We start from the raw sequence: 22,950 nt of genomic DNA, 5'->3' as shown, positions 1-22,950 counted from the left end.
CTTGTGATGTGATGTATTTCCACCCTATAGTTGTATATTTTCCTATAACACCTTAGAGTCCTTTGAAAAATAATCAGTCTCAGGATTGACACAAATAAGCACACCTGGTCATGTTTTATTCCTTACTCATAAAACTTCACATTGCCAAGGACTACAGATTAAAAATTTTTTTTTTTTTTTACATAAAACACACTGCGATTTTTTTCATTGAACACCTTAGGAATTTTTTTTTTTTTTTTTTTTTACATTTCTACATACTTAATGACCAATAAACAAGTTAGTCCCTATTGGCATTTATAAACTGATCAAATGCATCTTTGGCCATAATAACTACATATACAATTATACTGGGAAAAAGTACTGAGAAATTAAATGGAAGTATAGATAATGTGTCAAAAGCTTACTCTATTAAAAATGGAAGTATTCAGCCAAAAATGTACTCGGGTGCAATGTCTACTGCTAAATGCACTCAAGTAATAAAAAGTATGAAGTAAATGTTTTTAACTTATAAAATTAAGAACTTTTATTACTTCTCTAAAACTACATTGTTTTGCCTGTTCAACCTCTGTACACTTGCTGGTCATTTGCATGACCACACACACACACACACACACACACACACACACACACACACACACCGATAGCTGTAGTATTAACCACATTGTGTAGCATGAGAAGGTCACAGATGATAATTTGGCATGATTCTTGACAGTTTTTTTTTGTACAGTGAAGATGTTAATAAAATGTATGAGAGCCCATTATAATGCATATAATGCATAGTGTACAGTCATTGGCTGGATGAGAGAAGAAGTGACCTTTGAGATTTGTAATGAATACTTTAAAGGAAATAAAAATGCAACGAGCAAAAGGGATTTTTGTTGTACTTAAGTACCCATATTACATTTAAATAATTCTCAAGCAAAGTGTAAATATTCCCAAATAATATTTAAGTACACTAACAAACTACATTTACTCAAGTAGTTTCCATTCTTGCAACTATTCATTTTAATATGTTAAAGTCAGTATATTTCCACCCACCTACACCTGGTGAAATAGGTATTACTATAGAAAGTATAATGCACTGGAATATAAACCTGTGATTTACCTTGTAGCTGAATCTACTTACAGCAATATAATATTTTTTAACCAATCAGAATGAATAACTTAACATTGCTGTTAATGACAATTAGAAAAATTTGAAATCTTTGGGTCAAACGATAATTTGTCACCAGTTTGAATCAAATCAACAATAGCAAAATGCATTAAAGTGATTTCGTAGTGTGCCTTACAAATCTGAAAAGACTTATAAATAAGTGTCCATAAAAATAACAATAAGGAGGTTCACAGTTAGAAATAAAGTGATAACTTTATCAGATCCCTGATTGCTGCTTTATTATAAAACTCAACAGTAGACAATAATATGTCAGATTCTTATGATCCATTCAAGATCTATGAGTTCACAACTAGTTTCATTCAGAGATATTTCCCGCTCTTCACACTGTATGCTGTGTATTTTTTATATAAAGTATATACTCTGAGTGCTGTGATCCCTCAGTGATATGAGTGAGATGGCTGATTATAAGGTTTTATTAGCTTACTATAATGTGTTTTGACGCTGAGGTAATATTCACATTTCTGAGTCATGTGGAGGCTGCAGCTGCCGTAGGGAATTGCTAGTTTTAGAGAGAACAGCTTAAAAACGAGCCAATCTTATCCAACACCTACATGATTGCACGGTTAAGAATGGTGTGTATGTGCGGGATTGAGATATAACGAGAGAGAGGGACCATCCCTACTACCTTTCTACCTTCTGATGTGCCTTCCTGTCGTCTTTTGTTTACTCTTAGCACAAGCATACATCATCTTGAATAGTAGAGTCTGTTTTTTTGGTTTTGTTGCAAACCAGTCACTTCATCTGCAAAGCAAGTATGTGCACTTTGCATTTACATCATTGGTAGGTGGTGGTGGTGGTGGGGGGAATATAATTTCAGATTGACTGAATGTTTTCTCTACGCTCAGTGCTTCTAATTTTAACATTCAGAAGATGCAGAGGGCAAAGACAGGGTTGAACTGCTGCCTTTCTGTTGCTCCTTTGAGCACATTCACAGGCTCTCTAATGAGTTCCTCTCCTGTCTGCCTCTCTCCTTTACTCTTGGATGAATATTTCTCAGTGCACAATCAAGGAGAGTAAAGGGATTCTCTTGTTATTTTTGGCAATGAACTGAAGGTGAATAGCATTGCTGTGTATCCTCTGTGTTTAGAGCTGATAAATGTAATTAAATTAAGGAAGTAAAGTTGATTGATAAGACACTTTTAAAACATTGCTATATTGGCCAAAGTGCCGTTTAAAGTGCTACATTTAAATAAAATTTCCACCAATTACTCTCCACTGCTTTTTACAGTCCCCTCCGAAACCATCAGAACAGCCAGACCAGTTCATTTGTTTTTGCTGTAGATTGAAGACATTTGGCTTTAAGATCAAAAAATGAGTATGAGAAGAGAGTTTAGAATTTCAGCTTTTAGGTCCTTGTATTTACATGTAGTTGTGTTAAATGACATAGAACATAGCGTATTTTGTATCAGTCCACGCAATTTGTAGGCGAGCAAAAATATTGGAACACATGACTGACAGGTGTTTCTTGTTACCCAGGTGAGTCCTGTTAGATTGATTGTTTAAACAATTAATAGCTCTGAACATCTACTCTGGGTTTTACCCTTCAGTTTTACCTGTGGAGACTGAAATTGTTGTTAAAAAGGATAAGCCAACATGAAGATCAGAGAGCTGTCTATGGGAGAAAAGCACGCCATTTTGAAGCTGAGAAAAGAGGGAAAATCTATCAGAGGCATGACACAAACATTGGGCATAGCCAATACAACAATTTGGAAGGTCCTGAGAAAGAAAGAAACCACTGGTGCACTGAGCAACAGACACCGAATGGGTCAGCCAAGGAAAACAACAATAGCTGATGAAAGAAACATTGTGAGAGCTGTGAAGAAAAATCCAAAAACTACAGTCAGTGACCACCAACAACTTCCACAGGGCAGGGGTGAAGGAAAAAGAATCTGTCACTCAAAGAATACTTCAAGAGCAGAAATATAGTGGACCAGATGAAAAGCATTCATCAGCAGTAAGAATCGGAAATCTCAGATTGGAATTCATATATAAATATATTTAGAGTTTATTACACTTATAAAGTGGCTCCAGTAACCAAACTCTACTGGTTATATCCACCATGTCCTGTGTGATTGGGTTTGATTATAATGGTCGATGACTAGTGCAAATAGAGAAAGCTCTACTGATTTTCTATTCTGTCTGAAGTGGTCAGTCTGGATCTCTGAGCAGCTGCTGAAAGCCGCAGGATGAAACGCGGGAGGGAATCTGCAGGACAGAGACTCTTTTAGTGTACATTCACTCTATGGCTTTCATCTGACTGAAACACACACACACACACAGCCTTTTTTTTTTTTTGTTTTTTTTTTAAGCGATTAATATTTTTTACAGCGTAAATCTTTTTACACATAGAGGTGTCTTTGTTTTTTTGAAAAATCTCCAGGTGTAGCAAATCTATAAATATGCAAATAGACTTAGAAAAATAGACAGTTTACTGTCTAGCAGATTTGTTTTGCCTAGGGTCTGAACTCCTTTTTAAGGGGCTCCAAAATGTTTTTCCATCCATTTTCCATACTGCTTATCCAACACAGGGTCACAGGAAGCCCGGAGCCTCTCCCAGGGGACTCGGAGGCTGGAACCCTGGATGGCATTGAACGAGATCAGATTTCTAGCAATTCTGTAAATCAAAATGTTTAATAAGTATTATTATTATTATTATTATTATTATTATTATTATTATTATTATTATTATAGAAACATACACCTTTACTACCTACACTGTGGAATTTAGTCCTTCTCTTTCAAAATATAAAGTTCCAGCCCTGTACCTAACCAACACTTTGTACAGGTGTGATTTTGTCTCACTCTGAGTCTACTTCACTTCTTTAGAGCAGCATGGACACTGACTACTCCTGATGATGATTATGGTCTTGAAATGAGAAATGTTGAACCATGTGGGATGTGCTCCCCTCAGGACCCTCATTGTGTAACAGTGTCTTCGAGCTTAACGAGGACACAGCTGAGCCGTAATCCTGACACCTGCTCGCTCTCTGTGTGTTTCTGTAAAGCCGTGTACTGAAATACACACTAATAAGAAAAAACCCAAAATAGATGCTGTCTGGTTGTCACTGAGGAATTATTTAGGCTCTACTGGAATTTAAAATGGGCACAGTTGTAGTATTTTGTAGGGACGGAATGATTTTAATGATTAAGTCATATTAATCATGTCACAAATTTACCTTTACATTTCACGACATTTGGCAGACGCCCTTATCCAGAGCGACTTACATTTATCTCATTTATACAACTATGCAGTTGAGGTTTAAGGGTTAAGGGCCTTGCCCAAGGGCCCAACAGTGGTAGCTTGGCACTGCTGGGGCTTGAACTCCTGACCTTCTGATCAGTAATCCAGAGCCTTTAACCACAGAGCTACCACTGCCCCAAATTTTTAAATGAAAGAGGTTGTAGTATGGTTTGGCATTTCGATATAATATTAAGTTTATGACACATTTATGACACACTGTGACTAATATATGTCTTTCTTAGTTAATGAGACGTTAACTTTGTTATTCTGTCCATATAAAAATACACAGTAGACCTCCTTGTCTGTAACAAAGAGATACTCGGGACAGGGTTTAAATACTTGTGGTGGGTTTATATAATATAATATAATATGATATAATTTAATAAATTAACAAATAAGTAAGGAATAAAACAGGACAGGACATGCTGTTGTAGGAAAATAATCATTTTTGTCATGATTATTTTCCAATAACAGCATATCCTGAAGTGCTTTATTCCTCTTATACCATAGCAATTCACCAACAATTAATGAAGACGTTCCAGTGTCAGAAAACATCAAATTACAGCTTTACCCCTGACTGTTACAAAGCACTAAATAAATGTCTCCTTCCAGAAAAAGTCTCCATATCAACAATATTAAAAAATAAATCAGTTTATGTTGTGTGTCTGACATACAATTCACTGCATAAGCTGCTACTAAAGAAATGATAACATATAAGAATGACTGCAATAATATAGACCTTGCAGCCGGAACTATTGTCAGAGCTCCTGTTATAGAACACTAATCAACGCCTTTCTAACCAATCAGACATGAGAATTCAACAATGCTGTCGTATAATAGAATATAGAACTAAGATAATAACTGGGAAACATGAGTTTAACATAAAAAAAAAAGATGTAAGCAAGTCACAAAGAAACTATTATCCATGAGCTGGTATAACTAAGAAAAAAATGACAAGCTGGACAACAAGCAAGAACTAACATTAGCTTATAGAGACTAGGAAAACTCTTGGAACTATGGCATGGAAATTACCACGTCAGAGCGCAGAGATGGTGCAATGCTGAGCAATGTCTCATTGAGAGATTGTGCTAATGACAAGTCCTTAATTAGCTGTGGAACAAACTGCAGGTGTCAATACTTAGCCAAAGGCAACATATAAGACTATACAAGTATTCTGTATCCATGATTACATTTTGCTACGGAGACAGCAGTATAGGACAAGGGCAACTTGTACAGTCTCAAGTGAAGCACAGTACAATTAAATAACCAGAAGGTACACAATAACTAGCTGCTCTGTATGAATTTAATGTACTGTGTGAATGGACAGTAGCACTAGGAAGAAGATGCAAATATTCAAGTGCGCATAAAACACTCTGTATTACTACTGTATGAGTCTGGTACTACTGTCGCACAGTAAAACAAACAAATAAACAAACAAACTTGTGTTTGTAATCATTGATATGGTGAAGTTTTTTTTGTAAGGAAATGCTCATTTATGGACGCATTTATGGAAGGAGTCTCCAGTCTCAGGACTTCAGAGGTAATGGTGTAAATTTTCTGACATTGGAAAGTCTACAAGACGTAATAACATGGCAAGTTGCATTTTTGTCTTATTAATTTCAAGTGAGAGGAAAAAAGAGAGGCTGTTGAGAGAACGACAGTTTACATAGCTGCTACATACTGTATAATGTAAGTGATAACAGGAACGAACTAGTTTTGCAGACATTCCACAACATTAAATGTAACTGTAAATGGATAAAGGTCTGCTGCGTCATTATTTAATGAATGGGAAAAAAAAATCGTTAACTGTTGGCAAATTACCATATACTAGGAATGTGTTGGTATGGTAGATTGTTACATTATTTTCTTATAACACACAAGCACACACCATCTTGATGTATTCCTTACATATATGTATGTACTCTATTTATGCATGTATATGCAAATACCCTAAGATCTAAACATCTTTATGCAAAATATGATCCATTTTTTTTGGACCGAGGATGATTTTATAATTGTTTTTTATTGATGTGAATATCATTCTCACAGGAGACTGACAGATTTCAATTTATTTGATAAAGCTGGTAGTCTATGACCTTTCGACATTGTGTGCGTGTGTGTGTGTATGTGTGTGCGTGTGTGTGTGCGCGTGTGCTTTTGTAATCTCATTTATAGGCAGGCACCCATGAAGCCTGAGGTGCTGTCGATTCAATGGTCAGGAAGGCGATCCAATCGAAGACTCCAACGGAATAACAGCTTGTCTCCAAACAATCCACTTCTTAGCCTCGTCAATTCAGGTGTGTTTATTCTTAGCTTCAGAGCTCGATGCAGAGCTGCAGAGCTTGCCTGCCCTGCTTGAAGCGAGGGTGAATTCTTATGAGGAATCTTTTTTAATCTACTGGACCTTTGCACCTTTTTACAAGCTGATGAATACAATACTTGCGAATAGACATTATTCACTTGGCAGACACTTCAACAAAAAAAAAGTGACTTACAAGTAGGGCAAAACACAATCTAGGCATACACTCTATGTGACTTTCAGTTACTAGGGTAACATCATTGTTGTTCAGTGTTCTCCTGATAGTGGACTCATGAACTATCTCAGACTTTGATAGATCCCTGTTCTTTGAATAAATTATTGTCATCATATTGATTGAAAACACCCGACTCTAATTTCACCTTCAAATTAAACTGCTAATCCTAGAGGTTCACATACTTTTGCCACTCGCAAAAGTATGTGTAATATTGGATAATTTTCTTCAACAAGTAAATGACTAAGTATAAAATCTAAATTGTTTAATTGGGTTCTCTTTGTCTACGTTTAGGACTTGTGTGAAAATCTGATGATGTTTTAGGTCATATTTATGCAGAAATATAGAAAATTCTAAAGGGTTCACTTTCAGACACCACTGTACATGTATGGCCTAATGATTTTTATAACTCGACTAGATTTAGCAGCTTACTCCCAGTGGCGTATAGGTGGCTGTGTAATTCACCAAATATGGACCGTGCCTAGTGTGAGCCGTGTTGGCATTTTGCAGACAGGACGTGTCCGTTCCCCCATCCATCCTGGACTATGGGAATTAAAAACGGGCAGGGCTTTTAGGGCAGAATAAAGAAACGCGAATCTTCACGTGCTCCTCTAGCAGCTTGTGTAACGCATGATGCATGGAAAAATGACCTTACAGTTGATGTTCTACTTGACAGCGAATACATGAGTCAGATTAATTTTTGGACTCGGGTGCTCACTGACGTCAATCTGACATTAGCCTCATGTAATCTAGCATTCAGAGGACATAATGAAAAACTGGGTGACCCTAACAACAGGACCTTTTTGTCAGTAATTGAGCTGTTGGCTCCGTATGATCCGGTGTTGCGAGAGTTACTGGATAAAAAAACATTGTGTCAATTATTTAAGTCCAGCAATTCAGAATGAATTGATTGCATTGTTGTCTCAGAAGGTGCATGACCAAATTGTGTCTGAAATAATGGACACTACTCAGGATATCAGTAAAACTGATCAACTCAGTCAAGTGTTCAGATATGTTACCGTTCACAAAGACGAAAATGATAATCCAATTGGCATTGATGTCTGTGAGAGTTTTCTCAGATTCCAGAATATAAGCGATCAAATGGCAGAGGGTCTGCAAACAATTCAATTTAATTTGTATAGCGCTTTTAACAATGGACATTGGCTCAAAGCAGCTTTACAGAAACATAAACACAGGATACAGATTTTAAGTGTGTGAAGAAGAAACCTTGAGAGGAGCCAGACTCAGAAGGGAACCCATCCTCATCTGGGTAAAACAAACCTCCTTGAGTTGACACAAAGTAAGGGACTTAAAAACTGCAGAGGCCAAGGGTATGACGGGGCGAGTGGAGCCCTGGAGTCCAATGCTGTATATATACATTGTATAGTGCATTATTTGAATTTGGTGTTGAATGGTACTTGTCAACATATAACAGCCATCAAAGAGTTCTAGGACATGGTTCAGAGATGTAATGTTTTCTTCAGCCAAAGCATAAAAAGGTGGGCAATGTTGGAAAATCAGCTTTCAAACCCAACACCGAAAAGACTTTGCTCTCCATGCATTACGTGTTCGTGAAGCTGACATCTAACGGGTACTGACCAAAATCGGTTTACATTCCAAAAAAGCAGAAGAACATACAGAGGCGACTGGGTTTGTGAAATCAGAGCAAACATTCGAGTTCGCAATGTTGACTGTGATTCAGTAGAAAATTTTAAAGTCTGTCAATGTAGTATCTCATATAGTATATCGCAGAAGAAAGATATAGACCTCCTTCAAGCAGCAACCTTACTGAAAAATACTTGCAACTCCTTGACACTGCTAAGGGATCAGTTTGAAGACATCAAAGGCACTGCACAAGGCCTTGCTGCATCGTGGGGTATCAGCTGTCATTTCACTAAAAAACGGGCATGACTCATAAAGTGGCACTTTGATGAACTCGGTGAGGATCAGCGTCTCACAGACCTAGAGAAAAATTTCAAAGTAGGTGTTTTTTACGCTTGCATTGATACAGGTGTTTCTCAGCTGAAATACCGTTTCAAAGGTTTGGATTCAATAGCCAGACGATTCCAATTTTTACGTCCGAGTGAACTCCGGCACTCAACTGATGATGTGTTGCATGCATTCGCTGAAACACTTGCAATCACCTACAACGATGACATTTCCTCCGATTTTCCATCACAGTTGCTTTCGTTTCGAAGTGCCCTGCGGTCAGAAATAAAAGCAATTGAAATGGGGTCAATTAAAGATCTCACAGAGATGCTGCTGCTGAAGCATGCATCTATTCTTCCAATTGTCACAGATGTGGCTACTGCTCTGAAGCTTTTTCTAACTAGCCCTGTCATGGTGTCAAGTGCCGACCAAATACATAAAAACTTGCTTGAGATGCAAAACGAGCCAGGACAGACTCTCCAGACTTGCAATTCTCAGCATTGAAAGCGTCTGATGACATCACAGACATTGTGAAGGAGTTTGTGCAGAAAAATGCTAGGAGTAAGGGATGGTTTTAAAAGGTATGATGCTATATTTTACTCATTCACAAGATTGAATCGAACTAACTCATTGTAAAACATTGTAGCCTAATATACATATACACACACACATACATACACACACACACATACATACATACATACATATATATGTGTGTGTGTGTGTGTGTGTGTGTACATATATATATACATACATACATATATATACACATAAATATATATAAGTTTTGACAGAAGATAGATTATAGAAGATAGCAAATGGCAGGGCAATAGCACTTGTACGTGATATTGAAGGGTGAATAAATCTGTGAGACAAATCCTGCAAATTGGGCATGGATAGCGATAAAATCCCCCAAAACACACTGTATAAGCAGCAACAAATACTTGCTAGCTAGTGACATTCTTTACCCTGCCACATTCAGAATCCTAAAAAGAAGAAAAAAAAAGTATTATTAGATACCTTTTTTTTTTTTTTTTTTTTTTTTTTTTTAAATGACATAAGTAAATCAGATTATTTGATCAAATATGACTTAGTATCACTAGGAGGTTGTCACATTCACTTGACATTCATCACACTGTGAAAGAGAAGATTTATCTTAGGAGTGCGAACAAGTACTTGAAATTTCATAGACCTCCTCTAAAGTGCATTTGAATACTCATATGAAAACAGATGCTTTTGTTTACATGGTTCTATTTTCCCTCAACTCCATATTCACTTAATAGCACACTTAATATTTTCACAAAAGTAATTAAACTGATTTTAGACTAATTTAAAAGGTTTATTTGGTAAACCATTGTCTGATCAATATTAAGCAGGGGTTTGAAAAATTGAGAAAACACTTAAAACATATATTTTTGCCTTTTTTATGTATTTATCTGTTTTTAATATATTTTATGTTCTGTTCAACTGTTTTTGAATACCTTTAATATTTATTAAGAGTTTAACTACTTTATTGTGCTTGTGCATGTTGATGATTGTTATTTTGTATGATATTCTGTAGAATTTCAGCTTTCCTGTATATATTAACTGGTGTACTATACGGTAAAAGGCACCACACTGGACACAAACACAATGGCAGATATATTACTAATGTTGAGCACCGGTATGTTTTCGTGCATTACTTTGCATGCATTTAGGGAAGAGCACAACATAATACATATTAAATATAGTCCCCATAATACATATAGAAAATAAATCAACAATGAATTACAAAATTTCACAGAAGACACAGATCAATCATTTTAACAGATAATGTGTTAAATATTAATATGTTGGATTTGTGAGGTTATAAAATGGCGAGAATACCACAGAACTGGTTGAGCTAAAGTGTGCAGCACGGAGGTTGATGAGCAAAGTGGCTATCTAGCTAGCTAGTTTTGCAAGTTGGAAAAAGGTGCTGGGACAAAATACGAGGCATTTTGCTAGCCAGAAATCAATCTGTATTGCTAACATTTGTTCCCTGGCCTAGCAAACTTCTGAAGTTGAATTGAGTATGACAATGCTAATTTGCACACTGTGTGAGTCTGAATTTAAGTGAAGGGACGCTTGGAACAGTTTACCTCACTTATCTATTTCAACGCTGTTGTATATTTCACTCATTGTGATATACACATTCTTTAACACCGTGGTCAATTCTTAACTTCAAAAAACGAATACTTACTGTTACGTAGATACCGTCTAGGGTTGGGGAGCCAGTAACAAAGTAAAGAAATATGAAAAAAGTAATGAAAGAAAAAAAAGATTACCTTGGAGAGAGAGAACCAGGATGTCCAACTTCCTGTCCCAGCACCATAGACACCACTACTTTTAATTAGACAATAACTTTTAATTTTGTAGTTGCAAAAGATGTCAATCACAACTATCACCAAAACAAGACAATACCAAAGAATACTCATAAAAAAGAAAATAGGGGACAACAGCTTCAGGGGAGGGCTAGGCCAAAATAACAAACAAACAAACAAACAAACAAACATACCCAACTAAGCCAAAAGCCTCTCTAACTTACCTAAGCGAAAACCATACAAATGAAAGAAAGTAAATTACAAGAACCCTTCCCTCTCTCCCTGTCTAATCATAAACCAGGAGAAAAGTCAGCAGTACCAGAAAAAATGGCACCCTCCCCCTAATTTCCCCAAACAAGAAAGAAATATTGAGCAACAACTTCTGCTACGGCACGAACTCCTGAGCTCACTCATTCAGAAACAAAACAACTTAACATATAAATCAACTCTGGATTCTGGGACCAGGAGGAAGGCCTCAAGAGCATCCTAGGAAGTCTCTCTCACTTCTCCACAGATCCAATGTGGCTTATGTCTCTGCTCCTCCCGCACACCATCCAATCACCTCCAACATCGACTAATTAGGTACAGCTGGTCGGAGCACCTGCATGACAATGGAGGGATAGAGAAAGAGGGTAGAGAACAAAACACACATCCAAAACACAATATACACAAACAGAAACACAAACACACCGTTATACATGAAATATCATCCCTGGGACATAAAATTACCAGCAACGAATATCCAACAGCACAGCAAGAGCATCAGTCCTTGCCAGAGCCAGCATGAGAAAATGGCGGTCACACACTGTCAGCGTGGTGTCTGAGCCTGTCTCACACGTGCGAATGGCGTTCCCCGAATCAAACTAATCTGTGTTAATGAAATTGAAATAAATGTCCTAGATGACACTACTTATAGATTTTATGTTAGACTAGTTAAATATACACATGTATTACTCCTAATTCGATATGTTTAAATAAACTCAACAAAAATGGAATGTGTCATATCTATGAAGGGCCTGAATCATATATATATATATATATATATATATATATATATATATATATATATATATATATATATATATATATATATATTTTTTTTTTGAGTGTGTCATTTAGATTCATTGCAATTCATTCATTGAGAGAGAAAGAGAGAAAGAGATGGAGTAAAGGAAAAAGAGAATGGAAGGAGTAAAAGGTAGGGAAAGAGTGCTTGAGCTCTGTTTGCTGAACCGTCTTATCTTTCTAGGTATGTATGAGGAGGACAGTCAATGGATGACCCAGATAAACAGACTGCAGAAGCTGATCGATCGCCTTGAGAAGAAGGTAACAATTTACACCTGATAATCTTCCTGCGGTTGGTGTCGTTTTATTGTCTGCATAATTACACACTGGCTGATGAGTCATACCATAAACAATGTAATTAAGATCCGTGAAATACATCGCTTTCCCCTCCTTCACTTGTTTTCTTTCATCTTTTCTTTCTATCTCTCATTTTTTTGGCTGTAATTTAATCCTTCTTTTCCCTTTTTCAGCTCCCCCTCTATCATTGCCTCCCTTTGCCTCTGATTCTCTCTCTCTCTCCTTCTCCTCCATCGCTCTCTTTGATTTTCTTTTTCTTTCATTTCTTTTCAGCTTTCTTATTCCTTTTCTTTAACATTGTCTCACTTCTTTCATCTCCATCTTTCTTCCTTTCTCCCATTGTTTTCTATTTGCATTCACATCTTCCCCCTTTTATTTCTCTCCCTCTCCCTCTCTTTCATCCTGACTTTGTCCAAGTATTTTTCCCCTCCTCGTTTCCTTCTCCATATTTTCGTTTTCTTTCTTTTTTTCCCCTCTCTTTTTGCTTCTCTCCTTTGCTGTCTCTCTATGTCTCTTTCTTTCCCTTTCTTTCTCCACCTCTCTTCCATGGTCTCCCTTTGTGTTTGTCCCATACCTTTTTCATCTTCTGCTTTTATTGTCTTTTTCCCGCCTTTTCTCCTTTTCTCCCTTTGTCTTCATTTTCTACTCTTTCACTGTCCTTATCTTTCCCTCACTTTGGCTGTTTCGCTTTCATCACTTTACCGTTGCCTCCTTCTCCATATTTTTCCCCCTCTCCCTTTCATTGTCTCCCTTTGTCTCTCTGTTTCCTTCATCCTCTTTCCCACTATCTCTATCTCTCCATATCTCCTTTCTTCTTCCCTCCCCTCCACTGTCTCACTCTTCATTCTTATTCCCACCAATTTGCCTTTTAATAGCTGCTGAGCTTTTCATGTTTTCCCCTCATGACACAGGGGGATAATTGTAAACCATTTGGTTTAATGGTTGCAGAAAATGCAGTTATCGTTTTATTTTTGTTAGGAGCTGCGTCTGGAGCCGGTAGAAGAAGAGGTCTCAGAAGGCTCCACGAAATCGGTACCTCATTCAGAGCTTTTCTCTGTGTTCCCTCAGTAATCAGAACCATTACTACACCCTCTCTATGTTGTTGTCTAGGAAACTGAGCAACTCTCAAGTTTTTCTGTCTTTCATCTCTGTCATCTTCCATTTTCAATTGTCAGTTCCATCTTTCAGAAAGTATTTTGTACCAGTCTCATGTGGCAGACTTGAGAGACTGTTATTTCTCTCTCTCTCTCTCTCTCTCTCTCTCTCTCTCTCTCTCTCTCTCTCTCTCTCTCTGTATGTGTGTATAAGAGAAAGCAATGAAAATAGGCCTGAGCAGCACTTGGCTCCCTGTGAAGATCCGTGCTGAGCAGCAGAACGTGTGAGAATGTGATCATGGTGTTTATCTACAAACATCAGACAGAATATGCTTTTGCTCTCACCCATATACACAGAAACAATTATCCAGACATGTAGAGGTGTACAGGACATGTACACCTAATTAGTATGTATTATACATGATTCAGGCCTCATCCACACGTATACAAAACAGTTTTTATTCCTCCATTTTAAAACAATCCCATTCAAGATACCAAAAATATCTCGGTCAGCAAGTGTATTGAGTGAGAGAGTGAGAAGTGCAGAAAAACACCAACATGGCCAAAAGTTCTAAAATGAAAAAACAACAAACGCAAGGATTCATACCAGATTAACAACGAGGTAGAATTACTACTTAAGCTTACACTTGAATATAAAGTAAATACATACATACATAACAACTAAATAACTAAATATCCATGTTGATAACCAGCTAACAAGCTAATAGTGTCCTTATCTAAAACAATAAAATATCCATGTTATCAGCTAGCTAACTAGCTTAGTCATTATGTTAAACAAAAACCTCTCCCTGTTGGTTGCTAGCTAACTAGTTAATATTCCCTTTATATACAAAATCTCCATGTTGGTAACAAGCTACTATTGTTAAATGTAAAACAAACAACTCAATCTTCATGCTGCTAGCTAGCTACCTAGCTAATATTGCCCTCAGGTAAAACAGATAAATCTCCATGTTATTAACTAGCTAACGAGCTAATATTGTTCTTATGTAAAACAAACAACTAAATCTCCATGTTGCTAGCTAGCTAACTAGTATGTATTATCATTATGGAACTGCAGTCATGTTAAAATGTCAGGTTTACTCAACATTTAAGTAAAACGTAAATTAAATCCATTTGCCAAATCCAATTGTAAATGCTTAATAAAAATGTATTTTTAACATACTTTTAGCATAACTTTACTGGATTAACCCTTGCTCATAAAAACATAACTAATTGAAAATGGACAATGAATAAGTAGACCTGCATATTTACCATAGTCAAATCCTTTTTTTAATTAAAAATAAATATCATTACTAAATCTACAAATAAATAGTAGTTTGCATTTGGAATACTTAGCACCTAGCAAATTTCTCTTCAAATATAAGTATAAATGCTAGCATATAAAAAGCACACTAGTGTACTTTTACCAACTACTTAAACTAGCATATGAAAAATACACTAGTGTGCATGTCTTAAAATAAGACATGACATGATAGTGTATCAGAAGGAGCCCCGATTCTTATCCATGCATTTTTTCCAGCTCAGCTAGTAGAATAAGTTTTAAGCTGAGGTAACTTAGACTTGCCTCGGGTGTTGTCACTGTTTGTACGACTACCAGACTGATAAAATATAAAACTTTTCTAACTAGGCTAGTTTGGTGTCACTAGTCAAGTGGAGGCACAGCTAAGCTATCATTGTATGGGTTTAGCTGCTACAGTGCCCTGAAAAGTTACATCTTTACATATGCTCTGCTCATATCATGTTCACGCAAACTGGAACTCATATAGACATTTAAACGCCTTGTTTTCTCAGCAGTTAGTGTTTCAGTTTCAACCCCTTTACTGGTTAAAAAAAAAATCATATGTCGTATATCCATTTTTCCTCACACTGACTGTGTGAGCTAGCGTTTGGCAGAATTGAGAGCCGTCAGCCAATAATAATAATAATAATAATAATAATAATAATAATAATAATTCACAGATTTGAGAACAGTGTGAGACTTTGTTGAGCTCTGTATTAAAACTGAAGAGGAGAAATGCGAAATTACTGGGGTCTTTTGTCTTAGGAGAAAAAGCTGAGACTTAAGCAGATGTCTCTATTATACATTTATTGAGCTTATTGAAACTATAGAACTTATAGAAACTATAAATCTCTTTTTACACCGTTTTCCCCAATAGGACTGTCCTTTCACCAAATTAGTCTTCAAATTATTTCTTTCATACTTACACCTGTAATATACTGTATATGACTTCTTTTAATATTTTGCTGTAATCCTGGACATGTCTTGATGCTATATGTGTGTGTGTGTGTGTGTGTGTGTGTGTGTGTGTGTGTTAGAAAATGTAGCTATTACACCTCAGTGTGTTTGCGTGGGTGTCTCTATGTAGTACATACACTGACAAAAATAAGAACAATAGCCATTCTGGTTGGTGAATAAACATCAAGATGAATAAAATGCTTTATCCCAGTATGTTGAAGGAACACTGGGTAAAGATTTACAAAAAAAAACAACCAGATATGTCATTCAGGATTTCTACCCATAAGACACAATAGTGTGTATTTGTAGAGACTGGTATTCAAGTGTGGGATGTTTCCTTGCTGTAGATAAAGGTAGGTGTATGAGAACTGTTTGGCATGCATGCATCAATATTCTTTACATGTGAATCTGAAATTTGCTTTTCGTTTCAGTGGTGATTTCATGTGTAAAAAATTTCTTTACGTTTTAATTATCATGGTGTGAGAGAAGATGTAGGTGAGAACAAAAGGATTATACGACATGACAAGAACTGGGGACCGGCTATAGTACAGGGCAGTATATATGGTCATGTGTACAGTTTGTATAGTGCACTGGGAGTAGACTTTATGAGAGGTGGCACCACTCCAGTGCCCAAAGTGAGGTCAGTCCTGACCCCTGGGAGACGACTATCACATCCTGTTTGGTTCACTTGAGCCCTGATTTGCCCATCAGCAGGTTACAGCACTGCCTGTCAAACACCAGCCATTACTGAGCCTTCGTAATGTACCCTGTGGATGGGGACATGGTCATACTGGAAGAGACCACTCAGATCCCATCAGAAGAGAAATGCTTGATTATAGGATAAAGGTGATCATTCAGAAAACTTTATATAGATTTGCCATGATTCTTCTCTCTAAGGGGGCAAGTGGGGCCAAATCATGACAGCAAAATGGCACCCTACATCATAAGCGCCAGGTTTTTTCTATACTCAGACTTGACATGTTGCAGTGTGCAGATCACTGACTGTGGGGACAGTGGCTTTTTCTGTCTTTCTTCTTTTAATTGGTTAGCAGCAGCTCACAGGTGCCTCATTAATGTTATGCAGAGTCATTTCCACAGTGATGATGTTTGATACACTGACAACCGTGTGTGTTTGAACACCTAAGTAGTGTATTTTCATTATAGTTTAATTACTATTAGTGCCACAGACACTATCAGACAAAACATATTAGATAATATCAAAGACCTAAATCTTTGCCTTTAAGGACTATCTGCTTTTATATTCTAATGAGTGCAACTGGAGGGTAAAGCAGTTAATCTCACAGATAGAAGACTGATGAGCAGTGTGTGTATAATAGAACCTGCCTGATTCATCGTGACACTCTACATCTGCTTGGAGCTTCTGCAAGTATGACTCCCTTTTGTTAGCATAGTATCACATGGTATTGGATGTTATATGAGAATTTTTTATGAGTATCTGAGGACCATATGTGACCCTCATCATTCTTGGTATTTACCCAAGTCACATTCCTCATTCTCCATCCTGTCCACCAGCTGCTGTCACTACACTGCATGTCTGTTTCCTCCCTCTAGGTCCCATAAGTCTGATATCCATCAGTGATTGTTGTCTATTCTACCAAATCATCTCAGAATAAGAATATTGATCTGGCAGCATTTGTCACATTATTTCCTTCAAGAATCGAACTCTGTTCACTATGTATAGATATAACATGACCCCAATTATACACTAATATGAGTCATTCATTCATGCTTCTTTTTTTTTTTTTTTTTTTTTTTTGCAAGCAGGGATTAACAAAGTATTTAATGCATGTTATCACAAATAAAATGCATTTATTAGTCATTTTCACACAACAGATCTCAAATCATGTATATGAAGACTAATTTATAGAGAACAATCCTTTTCCAAGTGTCTAATCTGGGCTTGTGTGGGGGTGTAAGAGAAAATAAGACATTAATTAGCCCTGTAAGTGTTCATTAAAAAAAAAAAAGTTACCTTTAAATCTTACAGGAAGGAGTTTAAAAATATTCTACTATGCTGTGATGCAGGTTTAGTGCTTGTGTTCAGCTCTGTTTGTTCTCTTTTTAGCACATTCTGATAGTGCAGAGGCAGTTGTCTGTGATGGAGGACGAGCTGGAGGAGTTCCGTTTGGCTCTGCGGCAGTACGTTGATTGTGCCAGTGTCCAGACAGGCAGCCTCCAGTGAGTACACGCCTCCATCTCCGCCCGTGCCATATCTGAATGCTTAAAAATATCGCAAATGTCAAAAAAGTTTCCCTTGGAAAAGCCAAGACGTGTTGGGTTGCAATGAATATCGCAGTGTAAAATTTTTCACATGGGCTGGAATCAAAAAGGTTAAGAAGGTTCACTTGTCAGTTACAGTGTGGTGAAGAAAGTGGGACGAGATCAAAGTGACACGCGGCATATTAAGCCATGCTTTCCGATTTTCCTCATGGGACACTGGAGGTATTCTCATCTCAAAGTTTTCCCAAGTTTTGACATCAGCTGGTGAATTTCCATTAGCAGAGGAGGCTGGTGCATGTGAGCATGGGGATTAGGAGAAATACAGAGTAAAGAATGTGTTTCTTGTTGTGTTTTTTGCCCCACTCCTGTCACTGTAGCTCACAATGACTGTCTCAGAGTCAGTTTAGAGATGTTATCCTATCACATTCATTCATCCCGCCATACATTTTCTGTACAGCTTATCCTACACAGAGTCTTGGGGAGCCTGGAGCCTATCCCAGAGGACACGGGGCACAAGGTGGGAGACACCCTGGACCATCACAGGGCTCAATCACACACACATTCAGACTCTACAGACAATTTATAGATGCCAATCAGCCTACAATGCATGTCTTTGGATTGGGGGAGGAAACTGGAGTACCCAGAGGAAACCCAGGAAGCATGGGGAGAACTGCAAACTCCACGCACACAGGGCGGAGGCAGGAATCGAACCACCAACCCTGTAGGTGCGAGGTGAACGTGCTAACTTCTGAGCCACTGAAGATATGATAAGGCATATCTATGTGTCTTTATGGATCTTCAGTTCATATCAAAGGTCTATTGGATCTTCGGCTAGCTATACTCTCAGAGAGATGAATAGCTGACGGGGTTCCACAGGGCCTTCCTCAGGTGTTTCCTAGGTCCTATTTGAGATCATGTTTGAGAACCGTGCCTGAACAACACTGTTAATCCGTTCTCACTCTACGTTGTTCAGCTCCCAGTCTTCACGCTTCAGTACACTACAGGTCAGAGTGCCTTAATCAGTCCCACAGAATTGTGCTCTTTCCTGCTCTAACACAAGTGACTCATTAAAAACATGTGAATCACTAAAGAAATGTCTACTAGCTAATGACTTGAATCCAAAGAGCAGGGAAAACATCTAAAACGTGTCCATTTGCTATTGATGGTTTCACTGAAAAAAGTTATTCATCGGGAGTAATTTCTATATAACAAAGAAACAATTTAGTGGAGTGCTACACAAACACAAAAGTTAATGATTGCTCATTTGTCTTCAGTGTTGCAGTTCAGCGGATTGCTAATGAGTCTCGCTTCATAGTCTATGAGTTCTGGGAGCACACTAGTTTGTGGAAGAAGTAAGTTCTAATTTTACTTCAGCCAGTACCTAATGCGCATGCCTGATCTTTATTTATTGATGGATTTATTTTATTTTCCCTCAAATTTCTTAGTGAAATCGGAAAACAGAAATTCAATGGAGTGTATGATCATGTTATAGGGCTGTAGTACTGTATGTGTGTCTTATGTAGGGGTTTTCTGTGTGTAGTCATCTGCAGACAAACTACAGCAAAACCTTCCAGAGGGCCAACGTGGATTTCTTGGAGACGCCAGAGATTACGACAACTATGCTGGTACCAGGTACAGTGAGAATACTTGTCACTGTGCTGTAAAAGAAGGAGATGATTTTTGTATAATTGATAGGCCTCCTTGTGCTTACTTGTATTCTTTCCTTCTCCAGCATCGTGGTGGGTCCTGAACAACAATTAGAACCGCAATAATGAACAACGATCAGAAGGCAACCGAGTTTGTCATTATTATGTCTCTGTCCTCTGATGGAGCAGTGTTGTGTTAACACTTCCTGTGAAGTTGTGGTGAAAATCATCGGATATTCATGCTCCCTCATCTTTAGCTCTTTAAAATATGTACCTTCCTTAATATCTAAGGCAATGGCCTAGTCACCAATATCGATGGTACTCTATCCACGATTTTTACATGTGGAATACGTTTGTGTGAAATGTTTGTTTGATTCGTGACTTACTGCAGTGGCGTAGTCGAGAAGTAATTTAAGAGGGCAATGAGGAAATATGCTAAATAAAGTCACTGCAGGTTCTGTACAATTAAATTGATAAGTATGATGTGCTCGTGAGTAATGGGTGGATGTCGGCGCTATTCTGAACTTGTCATTTAATTATTTAAGGCACGATCGGCCATCGACCGATCTTGCCGTGTTGATGATGCTAATAGGCATAGGAAATAAAATACCTTTATGACAGTTCCACTGAAAATAATTCAACTGACATGCTAACATTTTAACATTTTAAATAAGATAACAAACATCTTTCCTCATAAAACCAGACCTACCCTTCTTTTTCTCCACCTGCAGCACACCTTCAATACTTCATCGTTTGCCACCTTGATAGCTTTCAAAGATAAATTGGAAAAACGCATTATCCCGATTGGTTAATCCTGTTTCTTATTGCTTCTCATCATAGCAGTTGGTAGCCAATGAAATGTGATTAAACTAATTAAGGCTAATCTGAAATGAAGTTAAATAAGGGCTTGTACGAGTTTGTTGACCTTTTCTAAAGATCATTACAGCTCAATCACTGCGTAAAATCCGGCCATGGTGCCTGGGTGGGAGGAATGACATTACTCTCCCCTGTCAGTCAGAGTGACACCAGGCAATCGTGGCCATGAGCTCATGCACGTGGAAGACAGCAGTTATTGTTCTTCTCAGTGAATGTGCATGCAGTGCCGTTGTGACGTAACATGAGGAGCAGCTAATAAAGATGTGGTGGCTTCATGTGTCTCAGAGGAAGCATGTGTTAGCCTTCATCTCTCTGGATGGTAGCTGTTGTGTGATAGACGAGGGCTAGCTAGAGTTAACTAGGAAATTGGAGAATGAACAAATTGGAGAAAAATGGGGTTAAAAAAGTACAAAAACCGAAGGCACATAACAATTTTAATTTAAATGACCTTATTTTAAGTAATAATAAAAAAAAAATCTGAATATCTAGCCAAGGAATGCATATAAGTGAAACAAGGTATATTTGTTATTAAACGTTTATGACGTTTACGTGAATTTAGAAATGCTAGAAATGACAATTTTATTGGAACATTGTAGATCTATTCTAACCGAAAAGACCCAGATCTTTATAACTCTAAGTAGGCACAAGTCGCACATCACATATTTATGTTTTACAGTATATGAGCCTATTATCTATACGCTTCCTTTATTAAAGCACTCATTAACAGTCCCAATAGGATCTTAGAGCAAGCAGTTAATACGTTCTATAAAGAGTTAACTTTCCTTGTTTAATTGCTATTCTGTATCATTTTGTTTCATGCGTGCAATAAAAGTGATTAAACAGAAATATAACTCCAGGGTTCAAAAACTTGCAGTGTATCTCAGACAGAGTATGTCTGTCAGTGTACTAATAAAGTAATCTGAGTAAAATGATCACAGTGCTGGTGTTCACTGATCAGCACCTCATTAATCTGTGAGTCAGTGCTACAGTGAGTGTGATCTTCGACGTCCTGTGTGGTTGTAGCTAGGCTGTGTACGTGTCAGCACTATTACATAAGTGCTTCCTTATGTAGCAGTACTTGTGACTTGATCAACCCTGATGACCACAAGTTCTTCCCTCTGCAGATTCTGTATAAAAATTCACCACAGTCGCTGTATTTTCTGTAGTTTGTCCATTGTGAATAAAGATAAGGCTACAGTCACCATGTTTGTTGTGTCATAATTTTGGCAGAGACAGATCCATCTTCACATGTAGACATATGGCTCAGCATTGGTCATATTGTTTAAAAATGCATAAATACATACATACAAAAATGTATAAATAAAAACACCACTCGTGCCCCACCTCCCCTTTATAGGTTAATTAATATGTCATAGATTAAATATTAATAAAATATTATAAACCTAAAATTAATTGAAAATTTGACCAATCCTCTCTACTCCTGCATACGGTTTGACCAGTTTTACCCACTAGTTTGACAAATCCTGGACACTCCCACAGCGAGTTTGACTAATCAAACCATTTCTGCGGAAACATTGACCAATCCAGCCTGCTGCTGCACAACGTGTGCCCCACCTGCCTGCTCCCACAAAATGTTTGCGCAATCCCACCCACTCATGCAGATAGTTTGACTAATCCCGACCGCTCCAGCAGACATTCCTAAACAATCCCAACTGTTCCCACAGAAAGTTTGGCCAATACCAATCCTTTTTGCTCCTGTAGATATTTTCACCAATCTTACCCGTTGCCGCAACCTCCTATATATGACCACGTGCTCCTGCTCTCATGCACGTGGACTTTCTTGAAAAAGGAAAGAAGAAAGGTGTGATAATAAAATACTCCACTGCGTTACCAATGACATACTCCCAATACATCTTCAGCAGGTTAGTCTGTAAAATCAATAATAGCCAAAAGCAGTGGAAAAGGTGTCGTTTCTAGCATGTACCGTTTAAATCGAGACCTCTGGCTGAATCAGAGGATATGTAGAGCTCTTCAGACCTGTTGAGTACCAGTTCATTCTTTAGAATGAGATCACTAAGAAGTGATGATCTTTGATGAGGCAACACTGCCACCCTGTGAATGTGTAAGGCACACAGCAGCCATGAGCAACTGTTTGGGGACAGATGGAAGTAAAACACTTAACAGCCCGTGACATTTCACTACTCACTCTGATGTGTAATTTACATGAGATGTAACACAGTAGTTTATTTGAGAGGCCTTATTTAAAATGTCTTAATAATAATAAAGAAATGATTGT

The 22,950-nt window shown here is 37.6% G+C and overlaps 1 protein-coding gene across 1 annotated transcript in view; it reads left to right on the top strand.

Annotated features, from left to right (window-relative positions):
- Window positions 1-21,888, top strand: part of necab1 (N-terminal EF-hand calcium binding protein 1) — a 42,393-nt gene extending 20,505 nt beyond the window's left edge. Inside the window, exons 7-13 of the mRNA XM_017480786.3 lie at window positions 6,591-6,712; window positions 12,467-12,543; window positions 13,558-13,611; window positions 18,017-18,129; window positions 19,446-19,523; window positions 19,712-19,803; window positions 19,904-21,888. Of these exons, the coding sequence (XP_017336275.1) occupies window positions 6,591-6,712; window positions 12,467-12,543; window positions 13,558-13,611; window positions 18,017-18,129; window positions 19,446-19,523; window positions 19,712-19,803; window positions 19,904-19,932 (565 nt within the window). The 3' untranslated portion in view covers window positions 19,933-21,888. The remainder of the gene's footprint in view (window positions 1-6,590; window positions 6,713-12,466; window positions 12,544-13,557; window positions 13,612-18,016; window positions 18,130-19,445; window positions 19,524-19,711; window positions 19,804-19,903) is intronic.
- The last annotated feature ends 1,062 nt before the right edge of the window (window positions 21,889-22,950 follow it).

The sequence above is a fragment of the Ictalurus punctatus genome, chromosome 12 (genome assembly GCF_001660625.3).
Source record: "Ictalurus punctatus breed USDA103 chromosome 12, Coco_2.0, whole genome shotgun sequence".
Taxonomy (NCBI): Eukaryota; Metazoa; Chordata; class Actinopteri; order Siluriformes; family Ictaluridae; genus Ictalurus; species Ictalurus punctatus.
Note: the sequence above shows the minus strand (reverse complement) of the source record. Positions and strands in the feature narration are given on the sequence as shown.